The sequence below is a fragment of the Eupeodes corollae genome, chromosome 2 (genome assembly GCF_945859685.1).
Source record: "Eupeodes corollae chromosome 2, idEupCoro1.1, whole genome shotgun sequence".
Taxonomy (NCBI): Eukaryota; Metazoa; Arthropoda; class Insecta; order Diptera; family Syrphidae; genus Eupeodes; species Eupeodes corollae.
This window is the reverse complement of record NC_079148.1, coordinates 125,759,371-125,779,007: the sequence shown is the minus strand read 5'-3', so window position 1 is coordinate 125,779,007 and position 19,637 is coordinate 125,759,371. Positions and strand designations below refer to the sequence as shown.

The 19,637-nt window shown below is 34.1% G+C and overlaps 3 protein-coding genes across 5 annotated transcripts in view; 1 reads left to right on the top strand and 2 right to left on the bottom strand.

The window, feature by feature from the left end:
• Positions 1–19,637, top strand: part of LOC129944502 (tubulin polymerization-promoting protein homolog) — a 379,947-nt gene that overhangs the window by 10,123 nt on the left and 350,187 nt on the right. The gene's annotated exons all lie outside the window — the stretch shown is intronic.
• The window catches only part of LOC129944487 (klarsicht protein), a 466,409-nt gene that overhangs the window by 341,996 nt on the left and 104,776 nt on the right, over positions 1–19,637 (bottom strand). The gene's annotated exons all lie outside the window — the stretch shown is intronic.
• On the bottom strand, positions 9,125–11,046 carry LOC129944492 (uncharacterized). Its single transcript, XM_056053957.1, has 2 exons — positions 10,154–11,046; positions 9,125–10,090 (listed from the first exon to the last, which is right to left on the bottom strand). Exons 1-2 carry the CDS (start codon positions 10,622–10,624, stop codon positions 9,164–9,166), a joined length of 1,398 nt encoding a protein of 465 aa, XP_055909932.1. The 5' UTR covers positions 10,625–11,046; the 3' UTR covers positions 9,125–9,163.

The window sequence follows — 19,637 nt, the reverse complement described above, 5'->3', positions numbered from 1 at the left end:
CGAAAAAGGTCTTAATTCATCTATTTTAGCGTTTTTGGGAAGTGGAATAATTTTAACAACTTTCCATGATTCAAAGTATATCGAGGACGTCAAAATAGTATTGAACTGGTAGGATGTATATCATCGAGCCCAACAGCTTGTCACTTAATGGAAAGAATACTTTCAACTACATCAGCACTATCTACTACAGAATTCAAAACCAGGCTCATTACTATCGCGTTTGTCAGTAAAAGAAATTGAAGGCTAAAGTTGTGGGACCTGTGGCGTTGGAGAAAAAATGAATTCTTCATTAAGTTTATTGCCATCAATGTCCTCAACAGCACCGAATTTTGTCTTTTTGATTCCGATTCTGTGTAGATTTTTCCAGAGCTGGCGACCACTTGAACTTGTGTTTAGCTTTTGAGAAAAATGTTGGTATTTAGCCTCGCGTATCAAAGCTACTACTTTTGGTGCAATAAAAACATGTTTATTAAATGCTAGTGTGCCTCAGGGCTCCGTTTTTTCTCCGACACTCTTTCTGATTTGTATGTATCAAACCACGTGGAATTTAATGCCTCGAAAAGCCAATTCTTACAATTAAACAAAACTTAAAGATAAAGTGTCAGGGATTTTGTGGGCCAAGCTCCAGCTTTGCTCTGCTCTCAACCGCGTTCTAGCTTTCCGGAACTTCAGCCAATATTTAGTTTGACAACCCTGCAAAGTGTTGAATGGAAAAATCGAAAAGGAGTGGAAAATATATAAAAAAAAAATATAAAAACCAAGTTTTAACTTTAGCGTCAATTCTGATTTTAACGCGCCGGTCTTCTAAATGCTTTTTATCGAAGAACTGTGGGATGCCGTGTCGCTTTAAATAAATCTTTTTAATACAAACAAATTAGGTAAAACTCTTGAGGTTTTGAGCGGAAGTGCTGAGATACAAAAAATGATGCGATGCAAAAATGTTGACATACATAAACTCCTGCGATACAAAAATGGTGAGATACAAAAAATGCTGCAATACCAAAATGTTGACCCACAAAAATGTCTACATACAAAAACACCTGCGATACAAAAATGTTGACATACAAAAATGTTGTAAAGAAAAAGGTTGTGATACAAATTGAGGGTTCATTTTTTCTGATTAAAAACTTTCATTCTTTGCCCACTCTCATTATCCTTAAAATAAATTCATATTTAAAACCACGATTAATTACTCTTTTGTCATTCCAGTTGAAAACAAAAAACTTCGACTTTTATGATATGAATAAGTCTTTTCTTTCAACGCCTACTTCTACGCCCACTTTTCTTAAACAAATCTAAATTTTTAATTTTAATTAAAATTTCTATGAAGCTGAATATCATAACACAACATATTTAAAAAATGTTTGAAAATTCTGCTAGTGCCACGCCCACTTTTATATGTACGAAATTGAATGTTTACGTTATTTTAAAAGTTTATTTAATAAACGGTGATTTTTTAAGAGCTTGAGAACTTTAAAAAAAAACGCATAAAATTTGCAAAATCTCATCGATTCTTTATTTGAAATATTAGATTGGTCCATGACATTTACTTTTTGAAATAATTTCATTTAAATGTTGACCGCGGCTGCGTCTTAGGTGGTCCATTCGGAAAGTCCAATTTTGGGTAACTTTTTCGAGCATTTCGGCCGGAATAGCCCGAATTTCTTCGGAAATGTTGTCTTCCAAAGCTGGAATAGTTGCTGGCTTATTTGTGTAGACTTTAGACTTGACGTAGCCCCACAAAAAATAGTCTAAAGGCGTCAAATCGCATGATCTTGGTGGCCAACTTACCGGTCCATTCCTTGAGATGAATTGTTTTCCGAAGTTTTCCCTCAAAATGGCCATAGAATCGCGAGCTGTGTGGCCTGTAGCGCCATCTTGTTGAAACCACATGTGAACCAAGTTCAGTTCTTCCATTTTTGGCAACAAAAAGTTTGTTAGCATTGAACGATAGCGATCGCCATTCACCGTAACGTTGCGTCCAACAGCATCTTTGAAAAAATACGGTCCAATGATTCCACCAGCGTACAAACCACACCAAACAGTGCATTTTTCGGGATGCATGGGCAGTTCTTGAACGGCTTCTGGTTGCTCTTCACTCCAAATGCGGCAATTTTGCTTATTTACGTAGCCAACCAGAAATGAGCCTCATCGCTGAACAAAATTTGTCGATAAAAAAGCGGATTTTCTGCCAACTTTTCTCGGGCCCATTCACTGAAAATTCGACGTTGTGGCAGATCGTTCGGCTTCAGTTCTTGCACGAGCTGTATTTTATACGGTTTTACACCAAGATCTTTGCGTAAAATCTTCCATGTGGTCGAATAACACAAACCCAATTGCTGCGAACCGTGACGAATCGACATTTCACGGTCTTCAGCAACACTCTCAGAAACAGACGCAATATTCTCTTCTGTACGCACTGTACGCATTCGTGTGGTTGGTTTAATGTCCAATAAAGTAAACTGAGTGCGAAACTTGGTCACAATCGCATTAATTGTTTGCTCACTTGGTCGATTATGTAGACCATAAATCGGACGTAAAGCGCGAAACACATTTCGAACCGAACACTGATTTTGGTAATAAAATTCAATGATTTGCAAGCGTTGCTCGTTAGTAAGTCTATTCATGATGAAATGTCAAAGCATACTGTGCATCTTTCTCTTTGACACCATGTCTGAAATCCCGCGTGATCTGTCAAATACTAATGCATGAAAATCCTAACCTCAAAAAAATCACCCTTTAGTATGTAACAATCTTGTGTCAAGGATCTGACTATAGGATAATTTCGGACAGTGTATTTTGTTTTATTCATTTTGAATTTTATATGTCAAAGCCCGGATGTTGCCCATCGGCCAACAACGCGACCGTTAAACTTGTCTTTGATAACAGATTGACACTGTTCTATACCTACGGTGGTGTTGGGTTGGTCGGTCGGTCGGTGGTCGGTCCAAGAGGTAACACTTGCACCCGAATTGCCTACGGTCGTCCAAGCGGTTGGTGGTGGTGCAAAATATAAGATGCCACACTTCTCTCTCGAACTACCTGATACCTGCCCCATGTACACTGCAACTTAACTTATATAGATATGCATATTATTCAGTTGCAGAGAAGCATTAGATGCATTATTTAATTCAGCGAAAGGGGAAAAGTATATAATATCTTTTAAGTTGGACCGCTTGGCTATACTCTACGCTGCTGCAGTCCGGTCTTATGCTTATGGTATATAATTTTTGGTACAACGCTGGTGAATCTTGTGCAGCACAGAAGAAAATATGCCAAAGAGACAGTGTCTGCACACTACAGTGCATATAATCACGATTTGTCGCCTGTGGTGTATTAGTTGACACATTGATATGAATTGGAGAGCAACTCTAATTCGCAAGTTTATTATTTTTATTTCATTTTGTTTAGGAGCTATTTATTTACTTTTTCTATATAAATTTTTCTCTTAAATTTATATTGGGATTAGAGCGTAACACAGATCCGTGCTATGCAAATAGATACTCGAATGACACCTTAATCCATTCACTTTAAGGAGATTGAGTGTTTGTTTGTTTTGGACTTAGTATGCGACTTAAAGTTGGTATAAATTTAATAGCTTTGCCAAAAGAAATGGGACAAAAATTGACTTGAATTTATTAAAATAATCATAAATTCTCTTAGGGGTTTCAGATTGGTTTTGTATTTTTCTGATTTTTATTTATCCTTCATCCGGATGCCCGTAACCATAAAAGTCAATCTTTTATTTATAAAATATTTCTCCAACTCAAAAAAATAAGTAATGTACATATCGAATTCTGTAAAAAATTTACTTTCACATTTTTTCACAGGATGTTTGTAATTTGAATTAAACATTATTTTAAAAGTTAGTGTACAATTAATGAATGCAGGAAGTTTGTTTTTAAAATAGTTTGTTGGACTTAATGGCGTAAGAAATGCAAGATACAAATGTATATTTGTTAAAAAGGCATTGCTATGAATTTGTATTCACAATAAAAACACACTAAAAGGACAATTATTCGTGCTAGGTCCTTCGTGTTTTATGGCAATAAAAATGCTTAAAGAAAGGAAATAAAAATAAACAAAAACCTTAACTTGGAAACATTACAACTTGTAAAGTATTTTCTTTTTTTATCTAAGCGGAAAAAAGAAAATGTGAATCGCAAATGTCAAGGGAAATTCCCCATTTATATTGTCTGGAATGCAGGCTTCACTTTTTCTTTATTTAAAAACGAAATAAATTGAAACGAAAAGCTTGACACATGAGACACGACTAAAAGCAAACTACCGAACAATCGATAAAATTATTAAATGAAAAGTGTTTGTTTTTACTGTCAACACTTAAATAAAGTGATTCAATTTTAATTGAAGGTTACTACAAATTGCTCTTAATAACATCAATAAATTGATTTTATTCGATAAAAAATGTCGATATTCGAATTAATAACATTTTCTATTGAAAAGTAACAAAGGAGAATAAAATGGGAATCAATATATTTTATAGGTTTGTAGTCGAAACAATGGAATTAGAATCGACTTTACCCTTTGATTATGTCAAGAAATGTTTTCATTGTTAGAAAAGAAAATATACAAATAAAAAATGGAATAGAATGGACATTGATCGTTATATTATAGGAAAATTCTTAAAAACTAGTTTGTATGGAGAAAATTCTGGATTGTATGCAAAGCACAACTTATAACGGTTTTAGGTTGTTAAGCAACTCATATTTATTGAATAAAGTGGAAAAAAGCAAAAACTGTACCAAACATGTATGATGAAGAATGTCGATGTTTGATATTGCTCTTAGCCTTGATCTTGTTGTTGCATCGAACATGTTACATTGAGAAATAGAAACAAACATTTATTAAAAATAATTAAATTTTGTAACTTTTTAACAGATTTGTAAAAGAATTAAATTTTTTTGCAAATTTAATATTTTATGACAATACTGTGCTGGGCTCTGAATAGTTTCAAACCTTACAAGTCTCCAGGTCCGGATCAAATCGTTCCAGCTGAGCTACAATATACCATTTATATAACTTTGCCCATCATTGAGGTGATCTTCAAAAGTTGTATAAATCTGGTCTATCTATAAGAGACTACCTCAGCGATGGAGAGATGTAAAGGTAGTTTTCATTCCCAAGGCGGGCAAATGCTCGCATGTCAACCCTAAAGACCTAAGACCTATTAGCCTATCATCATTCATTCTCAAAACTCTGGAATGATTGATCGATATCCATATACGTAATAGCATTGATAAATAGTGGGAAATCGGTAGAAACAGTCTTGCACACTCTGGTAAGAACTATCGAATACTCCCTAGAGCAAAAGGATTATACTATGCTGGCCTTCCTTGATATTGAGGGCGCTTTCAACACCGTTGACACATCCGCTATCACTTCTGCTATGACGACCTTAAAAGTTGAATACTCAATCTTTGAGTTGATTAATCTAATGCTTAAAAGAAGGATTATGAACTCTAAGTTGGGGAATTTTTTTTTAATTTTTACCAATGAAACCAAATATCTTGGTCTGATATTGGACAAAAAATTAAGTTGGAAATCTAATATACAGGAAAGAGTTAAAAAAGTTACAGTAGCTCTTTTCCTTTGCAAGAAAGCCATAGGAAGAAAATGGGGTTTTCAACCTCGCATAACCTACTGGCTATACACATCGGTCATCCGACCAATACTTATGTACGGGGTTGCAGTATGGTGGACTGCACTGGAGAAAGTCACATACTACGACAAACTCAGCAGAGTCTAACGCACTGCATGTCCTGCATAACCGGGGCATTGAGAACCATACCCTCAGAAGCGTTAGACATTCTTCTCCATCTGACACCCCTCGACATCTTCAGTAAACAAGCGGCAGCGAGTACAGCGATAAGACTCGACGCCTCATCTCAATGGACCAACAACAATGTTGGCCGCTGCATCATTTTGAACCTCTTTTTTTGTATACCAACGTACATAGACTACACTATTCCTAAACCCCTATTTGGAAAAAACTTCCAGGTATGCATTCCATCCAGAGATGAATGGGAAGACAAAAAATTCCTGGATAACACAAAAGCATTCATTTTTATACAGATGGATCTAAGACAAATGAGGGAGTTGGTAGTAGTGTGTACTCATAAAAGCTTAATCTAAGCATCTCATTCCGCCTCCCTAATCATTGTAGCGTCTTCCGAGCGGAAATCTTAGCGCTCAAAGAGGTTCTCTCCTGACTAAGAGAAAACGTGATATCAACTTCTGATATCCTCATATTCTTTGACAGTCAGGCTGCTATTAAATCTCTTGATGGTGTCTCAACCAAATCTCAAACGGCCCTCGATTGTCGATCGTCTCTTTTGGAGATGTCGTAGCAATTTAACATTCACCTATGTTGGGTGCCGGGCCACAGAGACATCACGGGAAATTGTAGAGCCGATGAACTCGCTAAAAATGGAACCGTCATGCCTATTTCACCTGAAAGGGAGGAGATAGGTATACCGATAGCTTAATTTAAACTTATGGTAAAAGAAACAGCTTTTGCGATAGCAAATTCTAGGTAGCACAATTAACCAACATGCACAGCCACAAAAATCATATGGCCTTCACTGGACCTAAAGCGCTCTAAAGACTTGTTATCTCAAAGCAGACTTCAGATTAGCTCCCTAATAGGTGTTCTTACGGGACACTGTCTTATAGGCAGACACGCAATACGACGTGGTGTAGCCTCAAATTAATTCTGCAGGAGCTGTATGGACGAAGAAGAAGAGGAAACAATCTCTCACCTTCTCTGCACCTGCCCTGCTCTTTCACTAAGACGCAAACTTCATCTGGGAGACTACTCTTTTGATTATCCCAGTGAACTATCTAAAAAGGATATCAAATATCTTCTTCGCTTTGTAAAAAGCAATGGGCCTTTCTTTTGGCCTAAGTGTGTGGATTCTAATCCGCAGCCACGTTAACCTAACCTAACCTAATACTGTGCTCAAAAGGCTCTTAAGTCGACACATGTGGTTTGAGCTTTTTATACTTTTTTATATATATTTTCTTCACAAACAATTTTAGTTTACCCAGTTGATAAGTCTTTTGAAAAAAGAAAGTCATGACGTTTTGTAAAATAGCATAAGTTTAAATCGTAGGGTTTTACAAAGGGTAAAACAACTTAAGTAAAGGATAATTCGTTGTATGTATAAATTTATTTAATTTATCAGATAATAGGGAGAAATGATTTTTGGAAAATGTCTTAAGATATGTTTTAATGTTCGATGTTTATAAAAAAGGAAAATCGCTTATGTCAACTTAAGATATTTAACCACACAACTTTTTTCTTCAACTTTTTTATATTAAAAACTACAACAGCAACATTTTGCTGAAAGGTTTAACTACAAGAAATTGGTTGAGTCCAAAAATTTCACGGGAGGAGTCGTGATGTAAACAGCGAAACCATGTTCGTGGCTTAAGGAAGGGCAATTCGACTTCGATCTTTAGTATTAGTTATTTTCCAACAATGTGCACTTCTGAAATTAATGTAAAGGCTTTTAACACTTTATAAGACTCATGTCTTACCCTGTAAGCGATTTTTGAAACAAATAACAAATAAAACGGTTGCACTGACCTGAGAACATCTTAAGATGCTTAGCAAATGAAAAACGGTAAAAGGTGTTTTGGTAAAAGCACTTAAGTCAAAAAAAAAACATTAAACATTAATAAATTTGAGACTTCATGCATTTACTAAAAGTCTTTGCATTAATTAAAGTATTTGCATTCACTTGAAGTCTTTGCATTGTTAAGTGAAATTTCACTAAATTTCATATAAGACATTGTAAATCAGTGTATGACACCGACATTTGCTGTGCGAGCTCTATGGGCTTCTTTATCTTATTCCGGTATCTCACGAGTAAATGCTTCAATCTTGACTTCCAATGCGTTAATTGAAGCGGGCTTGTCTGTATAGATATGAGCTTCAACATAGTCCCACAAAAAATAGTCTAAAGGCGTTAAATCGCACGATTTTGGCTGCCAATTGACCGGTCATGAACGTGAAATAAAATGTTCACCGAACTCCATTGTTGCGCGTGTTGTGTGGCACCGTCTTGTTGAAACCACATGTCATGTAAGTCAAGCTCTTCCATTTTGGGCAAACAAAAATTGGATATCATCTCACGGTAGGGCTCACCATTCATTCAGTTACCTTACGATTCGCATCATCTTTGAAAAAGTACGCTCCAATGATGCCACCAGCCCTTAAACCGCACCAAACTGTGACTTTTTCTGAATGAATTGTTATCAATGCTTCTGGCTGATATTCACTCCAAAATTGACAATTCTACTAATTTACGTACCCATTGAGACAAAAATGAGCTTCTTCGCTGAACACAATTTTTCAGTAAAAAAGTGGATCTTCGACCAACTTTCCAAGTGCCCATTCACCAAAGGTCGTTCGGCTTCAATTCTTGCATTTCACCTTAATTCTTCCGCAAAATTTCCCGCGTTGTTGAGTAACAGAGGCGCAATTGTTCCAAACGGCCACGAATCGATAATTGATGGTCATCATTAACACTGCTGCGATATTTTCTTCAGTTCGAACTCTATGTAAGCGTGTTGGTGGTTTTATGTGCAACAATGTAAATTTGGTGCGAAATTGAGCCACAAAAGCTCGAAAAGCCGCTTCAGTTGATTAAACTGACCATAAAATGGAAGAAGCGTGCCATAAACTTTCTTAACAGAGCACGCATTTTGATAATAAAATTCAATAATTTGCAAGCGTTGTTCGTTTGTAAGAGAATTCATGCTTGAAGTATAGACCAAACTGAAGATGTTTGACAGTGAAACAAAACACGAAACGTGTGTCAGCTGTTTAAACCAGTGTTGCCTAAAAGATATTAGCTAAAAAATCACTTTTTACATTCGAACATTTAAGCGTTTCTGACATTTCCTAAAAAAATACATTCTAAGAACCGAAAATTCGTATTACTTTTTCATTTTCTTCAAGTCGATACTCAAAGAAAAAAAAATTCATTTGTTCAACATTTCAAGAACTCAAACAAATTATAATTACAACACATGTGTTCATTTATTTTTCTTCACACAATTTTTTTAAACATTTTTGAATAATTTGCAACAATTTTTAATAAAATATGTTCAGAAAAAAATAGCTGTAAAAAAAGTTCTACAATCTATATAAAAAATCCATAACGATCTTCATTTTCAAAAACTTTTTCGAAAGCATTTCCATTGCTAAACACACACATGACAATCCACAAAGGATACAAAACCACCTGCAAACACCTTGAATCTGGTTCATGGATATAGCCTTCATTTTATGCCGCACCTTGAATTCTCGAAAAAGTTTTGTCAAGGAATAATCTTTTGTAAATTCCTCTATAAATCCATGCATTAATAATTTCATAATACGTTTTTCAAATTCTGCTGTCAAAGACGAAGGTTTTGCTAAATATAAGCAATTACTAATGGCTATAATGGGTTCTTTAAATACAGCGTAATCCTCTTGATTAACAAAATTCAAAAATTCAATAAAATTATCATTAATGATCATTGCATACTTTTGCTCGTTACGGATCAATAATTTGATTACATTCGATCGGTTAGTATCTAAGTAGGTTGTATGGTCTTTTAGGTCTTCGACTTCAGACAGAAAGTTTTGCAAAGTAGAGTAAGTAATGAATTGATAGCCATCAGCTAGGGCTTCTTCGATATTTACGGGGAGAGGTTTTCCATGTTTTTCCTTGAGATGTTTAAAAATCGAACCTTCATAGGCACTACGAATCACTAGAATACCAAGAAGCCAGGCGATTCTATGTGGATTCTCAATGAACGTAGTATCGAAATGTTTTCTTTTTAATTGTTTAACTAGGAGTTTTGCAATTTTGTGTAAACAAATCAGTCCAACAATAATGAACCAGGTTAGACCGTCGAATGGATACAGTAGAATTCCGAGGTAAGTGCTGATATTGGACCGTTTTATAACCACAGTCAATAGAGAAGAGTAAAACAACGAATTTAATGAATATAATTTATGCCTTTCACTTCCGCAAAATGCACCACCCATTAAGAAGTCAGCATTTCGATCGCTCAACTACAAGAATAAAAACGTTTTATTTTGACAAAAGATGGAAAGCAAAGTATGTATTATACTCACAAGATCCATATTAAACTGCCTATTAGTTGCCTTGTCAAGTCCTTCGTTCTCGATTGGAAAGGAAAAATTCATATTTTCAGCCAATATCTTCAATATTCCTGCTTCAATACCACTTAACTTGGGTTTTGTAACGTTTGTGAAATCGACCTTCATGTGAGGAGAATTAATCCAGATGACAACATCCAAAGGACACTGCCAAAAGTTTTTGTTCTTCGGCGGAAATATTGTTTTTTTCAATAAGAATTTTCCATTTCTGAAAGTATTGAGCAATTTCGGGTTTGAATCTTTACAATTCTTCTCGTTGAATTGAAGAAATGTGTACATTTCAATAATGTTTCCATTTTCCGTTATGAGCACATTTAAATTGGCTATCTTTGATTCAATGCAAAACTCAAATAATTCTTTCATTATCAAATTGGTATTGTTTGCTAGAAGAATTATCAAATGATATTGATAAAATTGTTTTTGCATTTCTTCATCTATTAGAGATCTGTTAAAACCAACTTAAATTGAAAATTTTTCGGATTTATTAGTGTGCTTAGAACTTACTTGAATGATTTAGAGGAATCTACGAAAAACACTTGTAATTGGAAATGATTTGAGGAAATTTCATAGGAATTCAGTGTCATCGATATTGGAGGACTTCTTTTGATCAAGAAATTGTGAACAATATCTTCAAATTTGTATCGAGAGTGAATTGAATACGTTTTGCCAATGTGTATTGCAACACCCGGACTAAAATATAATTCCAAGTCTTTTTCAAATTGTTTAACGATTTTTAAGAGACATTTTGAAATATTTTCATCCGCTTGAACAGATGCGTTTCGAAAATTATAAGACACTGTTTTGTCAACCTGACTTAGAAGGGAAAGTATTAAAAACCAATCCATATCTATCAACGTTTAATATAAAACTAAAACCTTTCATAATAATTTAATGCTCAAAATAAAACATAGAATTGTTTGTATTAAATCTAATAGTAGATATAGCAAAAAGATAATAATTAAAAGTTTTGAAAAAAGCCGATAATGTAATTTTAGAGGGTGTTGTACGAAACACATTTCTTTCTTTTTTAAATAATGTAATACTAATTTTCTGTAAGTAGAAATATAAGAATACAAAACTTCCCACCCGGGCGCCAGTTAGTAGTTTTTCGTTTGGTTTATTTCCGTAGATAGTTGATCAATAGTTTTTTATTTGTGTTAAGTAAAATTTCTTTAAGCCAAGATATATGTAATTTATTCATTTTAATACACACCCTGTATTAAAAATATTACTAAGGGATTATTAAGGGAAAATGGAATGGAAATAAGTACGGAAATCAATTATTACACATTAAAATATTGCAATTAGATTTATATCTTAAATTTTAATGCATAAAGAAGATTATTTGAGTTTCGTTTAACATATAAAAGCTTTTCTTTGCATAAGGTTAATAAAGTGTTTTATGTATAAATACATATTAAGAGGTAAACATATGTGAACAAATAAATTTTACATTTTATTAGCCACATAGAAAAAATTCCGATAGGGTTAAACTTTAGTGAATGAGAGTTTATAAAATGTTAGCTTATATTTTTTTTAACTTTATGAAACTTTAATTGACATTTTTTAAATGCAAATAAATAATTAAAACATAAAAATAAGTGTTAGAAAAAAATTGTTTTTTTTTGCATTAAATATTTAAAAGTCCGATAGGATAATAATCATGTATAATGTGTGTGATTTACACCCTAAACCGTGCCTTATTTAGTGATCTATTTTAAATTCAGCTCAATTTTAAGAAAGTATAAATTAAGCTCTATGACAAAGCTCAACCTGCTCCTGTATCCAAAGAGTTTGTTTCGAAAAAGAGTTCTTATAATTTAAGATTTCAAAATATAACCTGCAAAAATTTAGTTTGTCTTCAGAGATTTAAATTCCATTTAATTTCTCCAAAAACAAATTCAATTTTTCTGAATTATTTTTTTTAATCATTTGAGCGTTTTTTTATATTAAATTTAACTTTTTTGTTTAAAAGTATTTTACCCGTTTTCGAAATAACGAATTTTGAACAAAAATAAATCCAAAACAAAAATTTAGACTTTTTTGATCATCAAATATTATATATTTGAAGAGTGATTTTCTAGCTATTATCTTTTTGGCAACACTGGTTTTAAAAGCTAACCGACGTTTCGTGTTTTGTTTCACTGTCAAACATCTTCAGTTTGGTCTATACTTCAAGCATGAATCCTCTTACAAACGAACAACGCTTGCAAATTATTGAATTTTATTATCAAAATGCGTGCTCTGTTAAGAAAGTTTATCGCGCGCTTCTTCCATTTTATGGCCAGTTTAATCAACTGAAGAGGCTTTTCGGGCTTTTGTGACTCAATTTCGCACCAAATTTTCATTGTTGGACATTAAACCACCAACACGCTTACATAGAGTTCGAACTGAAGAAAATATCGCAGCAGTGTTAATGATGACCATTAATTATCGAATCGTTACCGTTTGCAACGATTGCGCCTCTGTTACTCAACAACGTGGAAAAATTTGCGGAAGAATTTAGGTGAAATGCAAGAATTGAAGCCGAACGACCTACTGCAACGTAAAATTTTTGGTGAATGGGTTCTTGGATAGTTGGTCGAAGATCCACTATTGTACCGAAAAATTGTGTTCAGCGACGAATCTCATTTTTGTCTCAATAGGTACGTAAATAAGCAGAATTGTTGATTTTGGACCGTATTTTTTCAAAGATGATGCGAATCGTAACGTAACTGTGATTGGTGAGCGCTACCGTTAGATGAAATCCAACTTTTGTTTGACTTACATGACATGTGGTTTCAACAAGACGGTGCCACATGCCACACAGCACGCGCAACAATGGACTTATTGAGAGGCGAGTTCTTACTTACTTACTTACTTAGGGGGAGAGAGGTGTTTCCTCAGAGGCACCTCTCCTTATCCAGACGGCAGTGGAGGAATTCCCGAGATGGAATCAACGGTGGCGTCTACAGTTCCAGTAAGGTTGAACTACTTAGTGAACACCTTATAGGGCTTCTTCGACTTATTCGGAGCTCAGGCCTATAAGGAGCAGTTTTATCCGGCACCTCATCCTTGGAGTTATACTTAGGATCGGGCCCTCAAGGGTGGGGTTTGTGCCGTTGGGTGACTTTCTGGCCACATAAAAGCTTTCATAGTTGCGAAGCACCAACAAGCGTCGGAGAGGCGAGTTCGGTGAACGGTTTATTTCAAGTTCGGGACCGGTCAATTGCCTTTAGACTACTTTTTGTGGGGCTTTGTTAAAGCTCATGTCTATACACACAAGCCGGCTTCAATTGACGCATTAGAAGACAATATTGATGCATTTTTGTCGTGAGATAGCGGCCGAAATATTGGAAAGATTATGCCAAAATTGGACTAAGCGAATTGACCATTTAATGCGCAGTCAAACTTTCCTATAGCTTTTAAAAAATCACCCTTTACAATATAAATGCTTATGCAAAAAGCAAATAATTGATATCGGTTCATGAGTTCCTGAGAAAAATATTCACGGTTCTATGGAGGGTTCCCTTCTGGAGAAATACAAAAAATATAATCTTTAACTTTGATTAATAAATAAATAATTATTTTCTTTTTAAAAGAAGCAAAGTTTAGGAAAAAAAAATTTGGAAAAAATTTAATACAAATCTCTCGGTTCGTTTTTGAGAAGATTTAAATTTTCGATTTCTGTGAACAAAAGAAAAGCTCGAATATATTGCGAACAAAAAACTATATTGCCTTAAAAATTAATTGTCGCCTCGAAGAATTGCGTTTTTGACATCTAGAAAACGTCGAAGTGACAGTTTTTTTTTAAGTAACAAATAAAAACTTAAGAAATTAATTTGATAATATTCTTTAAGAGCAGTTAGGAGCAAAGTTCTAGCAACGATTTTTATTTTTGGATGAACACATATTTCAAGTTTTAAAGGTGAAATCAATATCAGTCAGAAGTTTTTAAGAAAATTGTAAATAAAAAACTTCTGGGAACTGCTTTCAATAATCTAGGTAAAAATTGTTACTTGAACAATCATTTACACTTCATCTTATTGTTAAATATCTTGTTTCAAGAAGAACTCAAGTCACGTCTTATTTCCAGTTCAATCGTTTGGACGTCAGAATTAATCAGAAGATTTCTAAAGAATTTTTTAAACCGTGACAAACGCATTTTTATACCACAAAACTATTATCATCGAGGTAATTGTCATATATTTCATTAAACCACAAATGTAGGTAAGATATGTTAAAACATTGCTCTTTTAAACTTAGAAAATCAAATAGAATATAAAAGAAAAGAGTGATTTTAAACAAAAGAACGAAAGAATCAAGAGCACACCATGTTTTTTTTATAGGAAACGGAAATCCTCCCATCATCATCATATCATGGCAGCTTTTACAACAATCTTCCATCACTACGATTGTATTTCACACTTTCATACTCATATTTCTTATTTACGTATTTTTATTATCTTTTCATATTGCACATGGAGAAAAGAACAATAAGCGAAAAAAAAATGAAGATGAAGTACAAAGTACAAAAACACGAGGGGCTTTGGGCTTCTTCTCTCGATCTGTTTTCATTTGTTAACAAACATTATAAGAGTTTTGTTTGCTTCTTTTGTGTGTTAAAGTTCACGTTCCGTTTGGCATTATGAACAAATTAGAAAGAAAGTATCGAATTTGGTTTTAAGAAACACGATACCTATTCTTATAAATCTTTATAGGTCTTCACTTAAACGGTCGCTGTTCGGTTTGACCAAATATTTGTAGAAGGATGATGTTCCTTTTTCGTCAATTTTCATTCATAAATCTTACAATGGAATGGCTGATGCTTTAACCTTTATTACAAAGTAAAAAGTAACTTATCGACTTTGTAATCATTGCCAAAATTAAGGAAGCCTCTTAAGCTTCATAGAAATGTCATTCAATCAACTATACAATGGCCTTGGGCAATCACGGCTTTTCCTTGGATTTTTCTTCCTCATCTTTTAAGTTTTTGATGATGTCAAATTTAATCCGATAAAACACTCAACTCCTTACTCACTTACCGTCATCGGAGCTGGCGGTGGTGGCAGCGGTCAGTGGTGTCCAGTCCGTCTACCATAAAGAGTCGCCACCACCATCATCAACTCCTCATACCAAATTTATGCTAAATACCGCTATTCGCAGAGTTTTCCGCATCATCTCGGCCTCGTCATTATGTTATCATTTTGTTAATCATTTCAACAATAACCGACCACCAACTCAAGTTGCATTTGGGGCTTTAGCAATTGTGAACTCGTAGGTACTCTCGACTCGAGTGTGTTGTGGGGCATCAATGGAAACCAAGAAAACATCGATTCTCAACGCGAATGAAGGAAGAACTACTTAAACGTGTTTATGATGGATCCGTACTGTTTTTATTCATCTCGTTGGTTGTCTTGAGCTTTTCTAGGTAAGCTATGCTGGTGCTCCCGCCGCTGCCTAAGGGCAAAATTCCTATGAGATGATTTTTTTTTCTCGAATCGCATCGAAGTTGAAACTGATTTCAATGCAAGAGAGGAAAATATACTTGACGTGAGTTTTTTGTTGTTGTTGTATTTTCTTCCTTTTTCTTTCTGGTACTGATCTGCTGCAATTCGGGTCAATTGGTCATCACGAGTGATTTGCAAAATCTGATTAATTTTCAAAAGATACACTGCGTAGCGTATATAGCGTGTAAACGATGCGGACGTGATTTAAAACAACAACAAAAAAACAGTATTTTTATTCAGAGGCGTATCAATGTTGATTAGGGCCACTGAAGTCAGCAGGATCCGATTATTAGTCAAGCTTTTAAAAAACTAGATAGCTTGTGGGAATTTTCGTGAATATCAAGTTTGTGGATTTGGAATTAATCCATGGGAGTACTATTAAGTGAGAAAATATTTAACAAAAGGTTCTATCCATGATAAGGCCGACCGGTAGAGAAAAAGTATCACAAATCCGGCCGTTGCAGATTTTGAAAAAAAGTTGTTTCATTGCGAAAGCATCGAACCTCTTAATAGTCTGGGAACTTCATTTTTTCTTTTTTTTTTTTTATTTTACAACCGTGGGTCAGTTTATAGTACTGATCTTTCCTTGTCATCGATAAAGGTTCCATATTGTTTTTTTTTTAAATTTTCATGCAACTTTCATCACAGATTTCAAAAGACGTGAAAAGTGAATGTTTTTAAATTTAACTGCTTTTAATTTCTTTAATAAACTGATGCACCAACGAACTCTAACTTAACGACCGAACCGGCGGGCGTTGTAAGATCAAAGTACAAATATCTTTGGGGTTTTTATTTCCATTTGTTAATTTTAATTTTTATGAATCGACAAATTGTGAAAATGTTTGGTTTGCAAATAGACATACACTCCAGGCAAAAAAACCATAAAAAAATATTGAAAAGTTTGTTACTTTTGTTCCTTAATTTTTTATTGATGATTTAATTGCAGAAAAATTTTATGTTTTTATGAGTTTGTTCAAATTTGATTTTTCATATTTTTTTTTAATGACTTTAATAAAATTTGTACGATGAAGAATTATGAAAAGACGAACAAAACTTTAACTTTTAATGTTTAGCAATAAAATTGAATTGGAAAAACGAAAGTAATGGGATTTGGTAATCTTGGAAAAGTCTCACATCTCTGTGGATATGAAAGATAAAAGATTGATTGATTTTAAAAACGTCTTAAAAATGCAGATTTGAAAGGTGTTAATTGGATTGAATTTAAGTGAGCTATTGAACTAAAACTTATTCGTTTCGAATGAAAAGTTGCACTTAAAAGCTGCAAATGCGCGTGGGAAATACTGTAAAAGCAAGTTAAGTATAATGTCTATTAGTTTTTTTTTATCTACTTCAAATTATTTCATATGTAATGAGGATTTCAATTTAATTTTACTGAGTTCATAAAAAGCTTTTTTTCGAGGTTCCTCAAGGTACCAATCTGGGTACTATATTTTTTTTAAACATTTATCTATTTCAAAAGTGTTTCCTTCTTTAAACAAAGTATTTGGTTGAGTAAGCAACATTTTTTTTAGAATAATTTGAATTTAAAAAAGCAAGAATTTTTAGAGCCATGTGTTATTACACTATGGCAAAAAATAAAAGGCCATTTAAATATTATTTTTTTTGGGATTCCGATATGAACAAATCTATAAACTTTTAAGTTGGTACTACTATCACAACCTTCTATTTCAAATTATGCGTTAACATATTAATAAGTATTGGAAGTTAAAGTGAGGTTATCGTATTTTTTATAACATTAGTTAGCGAAATGAAATTACAGCTACTGAAACTTTGAAAATGTTGCAGACAACCTTCGCACATCATGTGACTTCTGTTTAATATATAAATAAATTAGATGGCAAAACAGTCATTTGACAAGGCCCTAGTGACTTGCAACTCTCAACCATTCGTGTGTAAGAGTAATGTTGTAAGGGATAGAGGGGATCCACAGTTTTAAGCAGATTTCGAACAGCTTATTTGAGAAAGCACTTTTCATGACAAGAATTACTCTAAAAGGATTTTTTAACTTTTCGCAAAGGCAGACCATGGCACAGGTGGGGTTGAACTTAAGATGTCTGGCATAAAAGTTTGTTAAATTCTACTGTTTGTGAATTTTCAGACAGATGGGTCAAAAACAAAAATAGGGGTTGGTGGAGGTGTGTACTCTGAACGACTAAAATTAAGTCTCTCATTTCGCCCTCACAATCATTGTAGCGTGTTCCAGGCGGAACTTTTGGCTATAAAGGAAGCCTTGTATATCCGTATTTTCTCAGAGAGCCAGGCCGCTTTCAAATCACTGGAGTCTGTCTCTACAATCTTTATAACAGTCCATAACTGATCATCTCTAATGGAGATAGCGCAACAGTTTAATATTCACCTTTGCTGGGTGCCGGGCCATAGAGACATTCCAGGTAACTGTAAAGCAGATGAACTCGCCAGGAACGGTACAGTACAGCCCATCCTACCACGTTTGGCAAGTACTGGCATACCAATCGCTACTTGTAAACTGCTGCTAATGCAAGACGCTGTGAGAAGGTCAGACACCAGGTGGAACAACATCACCACGTGTCAAGCTACAAAAAACATCTGGCCAACACTGGATTTAAAACGTTCAAGGTGCTTGCTCTCTCTTAGCAGATCGCATATAAGCTCTATAATAGGTGTCATGACCGGACACTGTCTAATAGGAAAGCACGCCACGAGACTAGGCGTATTCTCAATCTCGTTCTCTATCTCGAAAACGCAAGAATTACCTAGGAGAATTCTTATTTAACGATCTAAATCATATCAACATAATCAGCCTCTCACGTTTCGTAAGGGACTCAAGCTGGTTCCATTGAGCTTAGGAGGAAGTCTCAAGATTCATGTGGTATCACAATGGGCCATAAACTGGCCTAAGTGTGTCCGTTTCCATCTTGGACAGCCACTATATCCCAACTTAACCTAACTTACTGTTTGTGAAACTTCTGGTTGCTAAACTTTTAAAAACATTTTCGTGGGCTTAGCACCGTTTTGAGTCGATGCAAGAGATCGAAACCTAAATTTAATATAGGCTGGGATTCGACCCACACTGATAACTTTCCATCCCGTCTTTCGATTTGTCTTGCTTAAAACTTTCACAATATTTTGAGTGACATACAAAATTTTAAGTCAATATTCTTCATTCTAATTCTTGAGTCTAAAACCAATTCTTATCAACGGACTGTTGGAAAAATTTACTGAATGTCGAAAACAATATTTTTAATAAGACGAAATTAGTTTGAAGACAATATCCTAACATTTTTGAGAAGAGATTGAGTAAAAAATCAATTTTTACCAACTTTTAATAATGTTTTTTATATGTTTTTATTTTTTATAAAAAAAAATGTCAATTCGATTTTTCTAAAAATTTAACCACATGTCAAAAACGTTATTCTTTGTTGCATACAATTACGTTGGAGATACAATCATTAATTGTTTGCAAAATATTCGAGGTGAAAATTTATAAAATTTTTTTTTAGTTTTTGTGATTTATAAAAAAAGCTGTTAATTGATTTTTTCCAAAATTTTATCAGTTTGGTATCCAGTCACAATATATAATAAACAATTTATTTCAAGTCACTACCATTATTGGTTTGTGAGCTATTTTGGGTTAGCCAAAGTTTTCAACAACCCAATTTCTTTGGGAGTTCTTCTTGCATCCTTCTGCATTATTATTAGCAGGGATAGGATTTTACTAGCTTTGCCTTTTTTTGGTTAAGCGGAAGATGAAATCGACTTTCGACAAACATGTTTCAAGCCCTGGGGATTGCAAACATATGTATTTTATTTTGCTTTTTTTAGCTTTTTATACCATAATTGTCTTTTTTGCCTTTCTTCGACATTGTTGCCTTTTTCTACCTCATTTCTTTTTTTATTAATTTTTGATTAGAAATATCTAATAATTGGGTTAGAATTGAAAGAAATGCGAA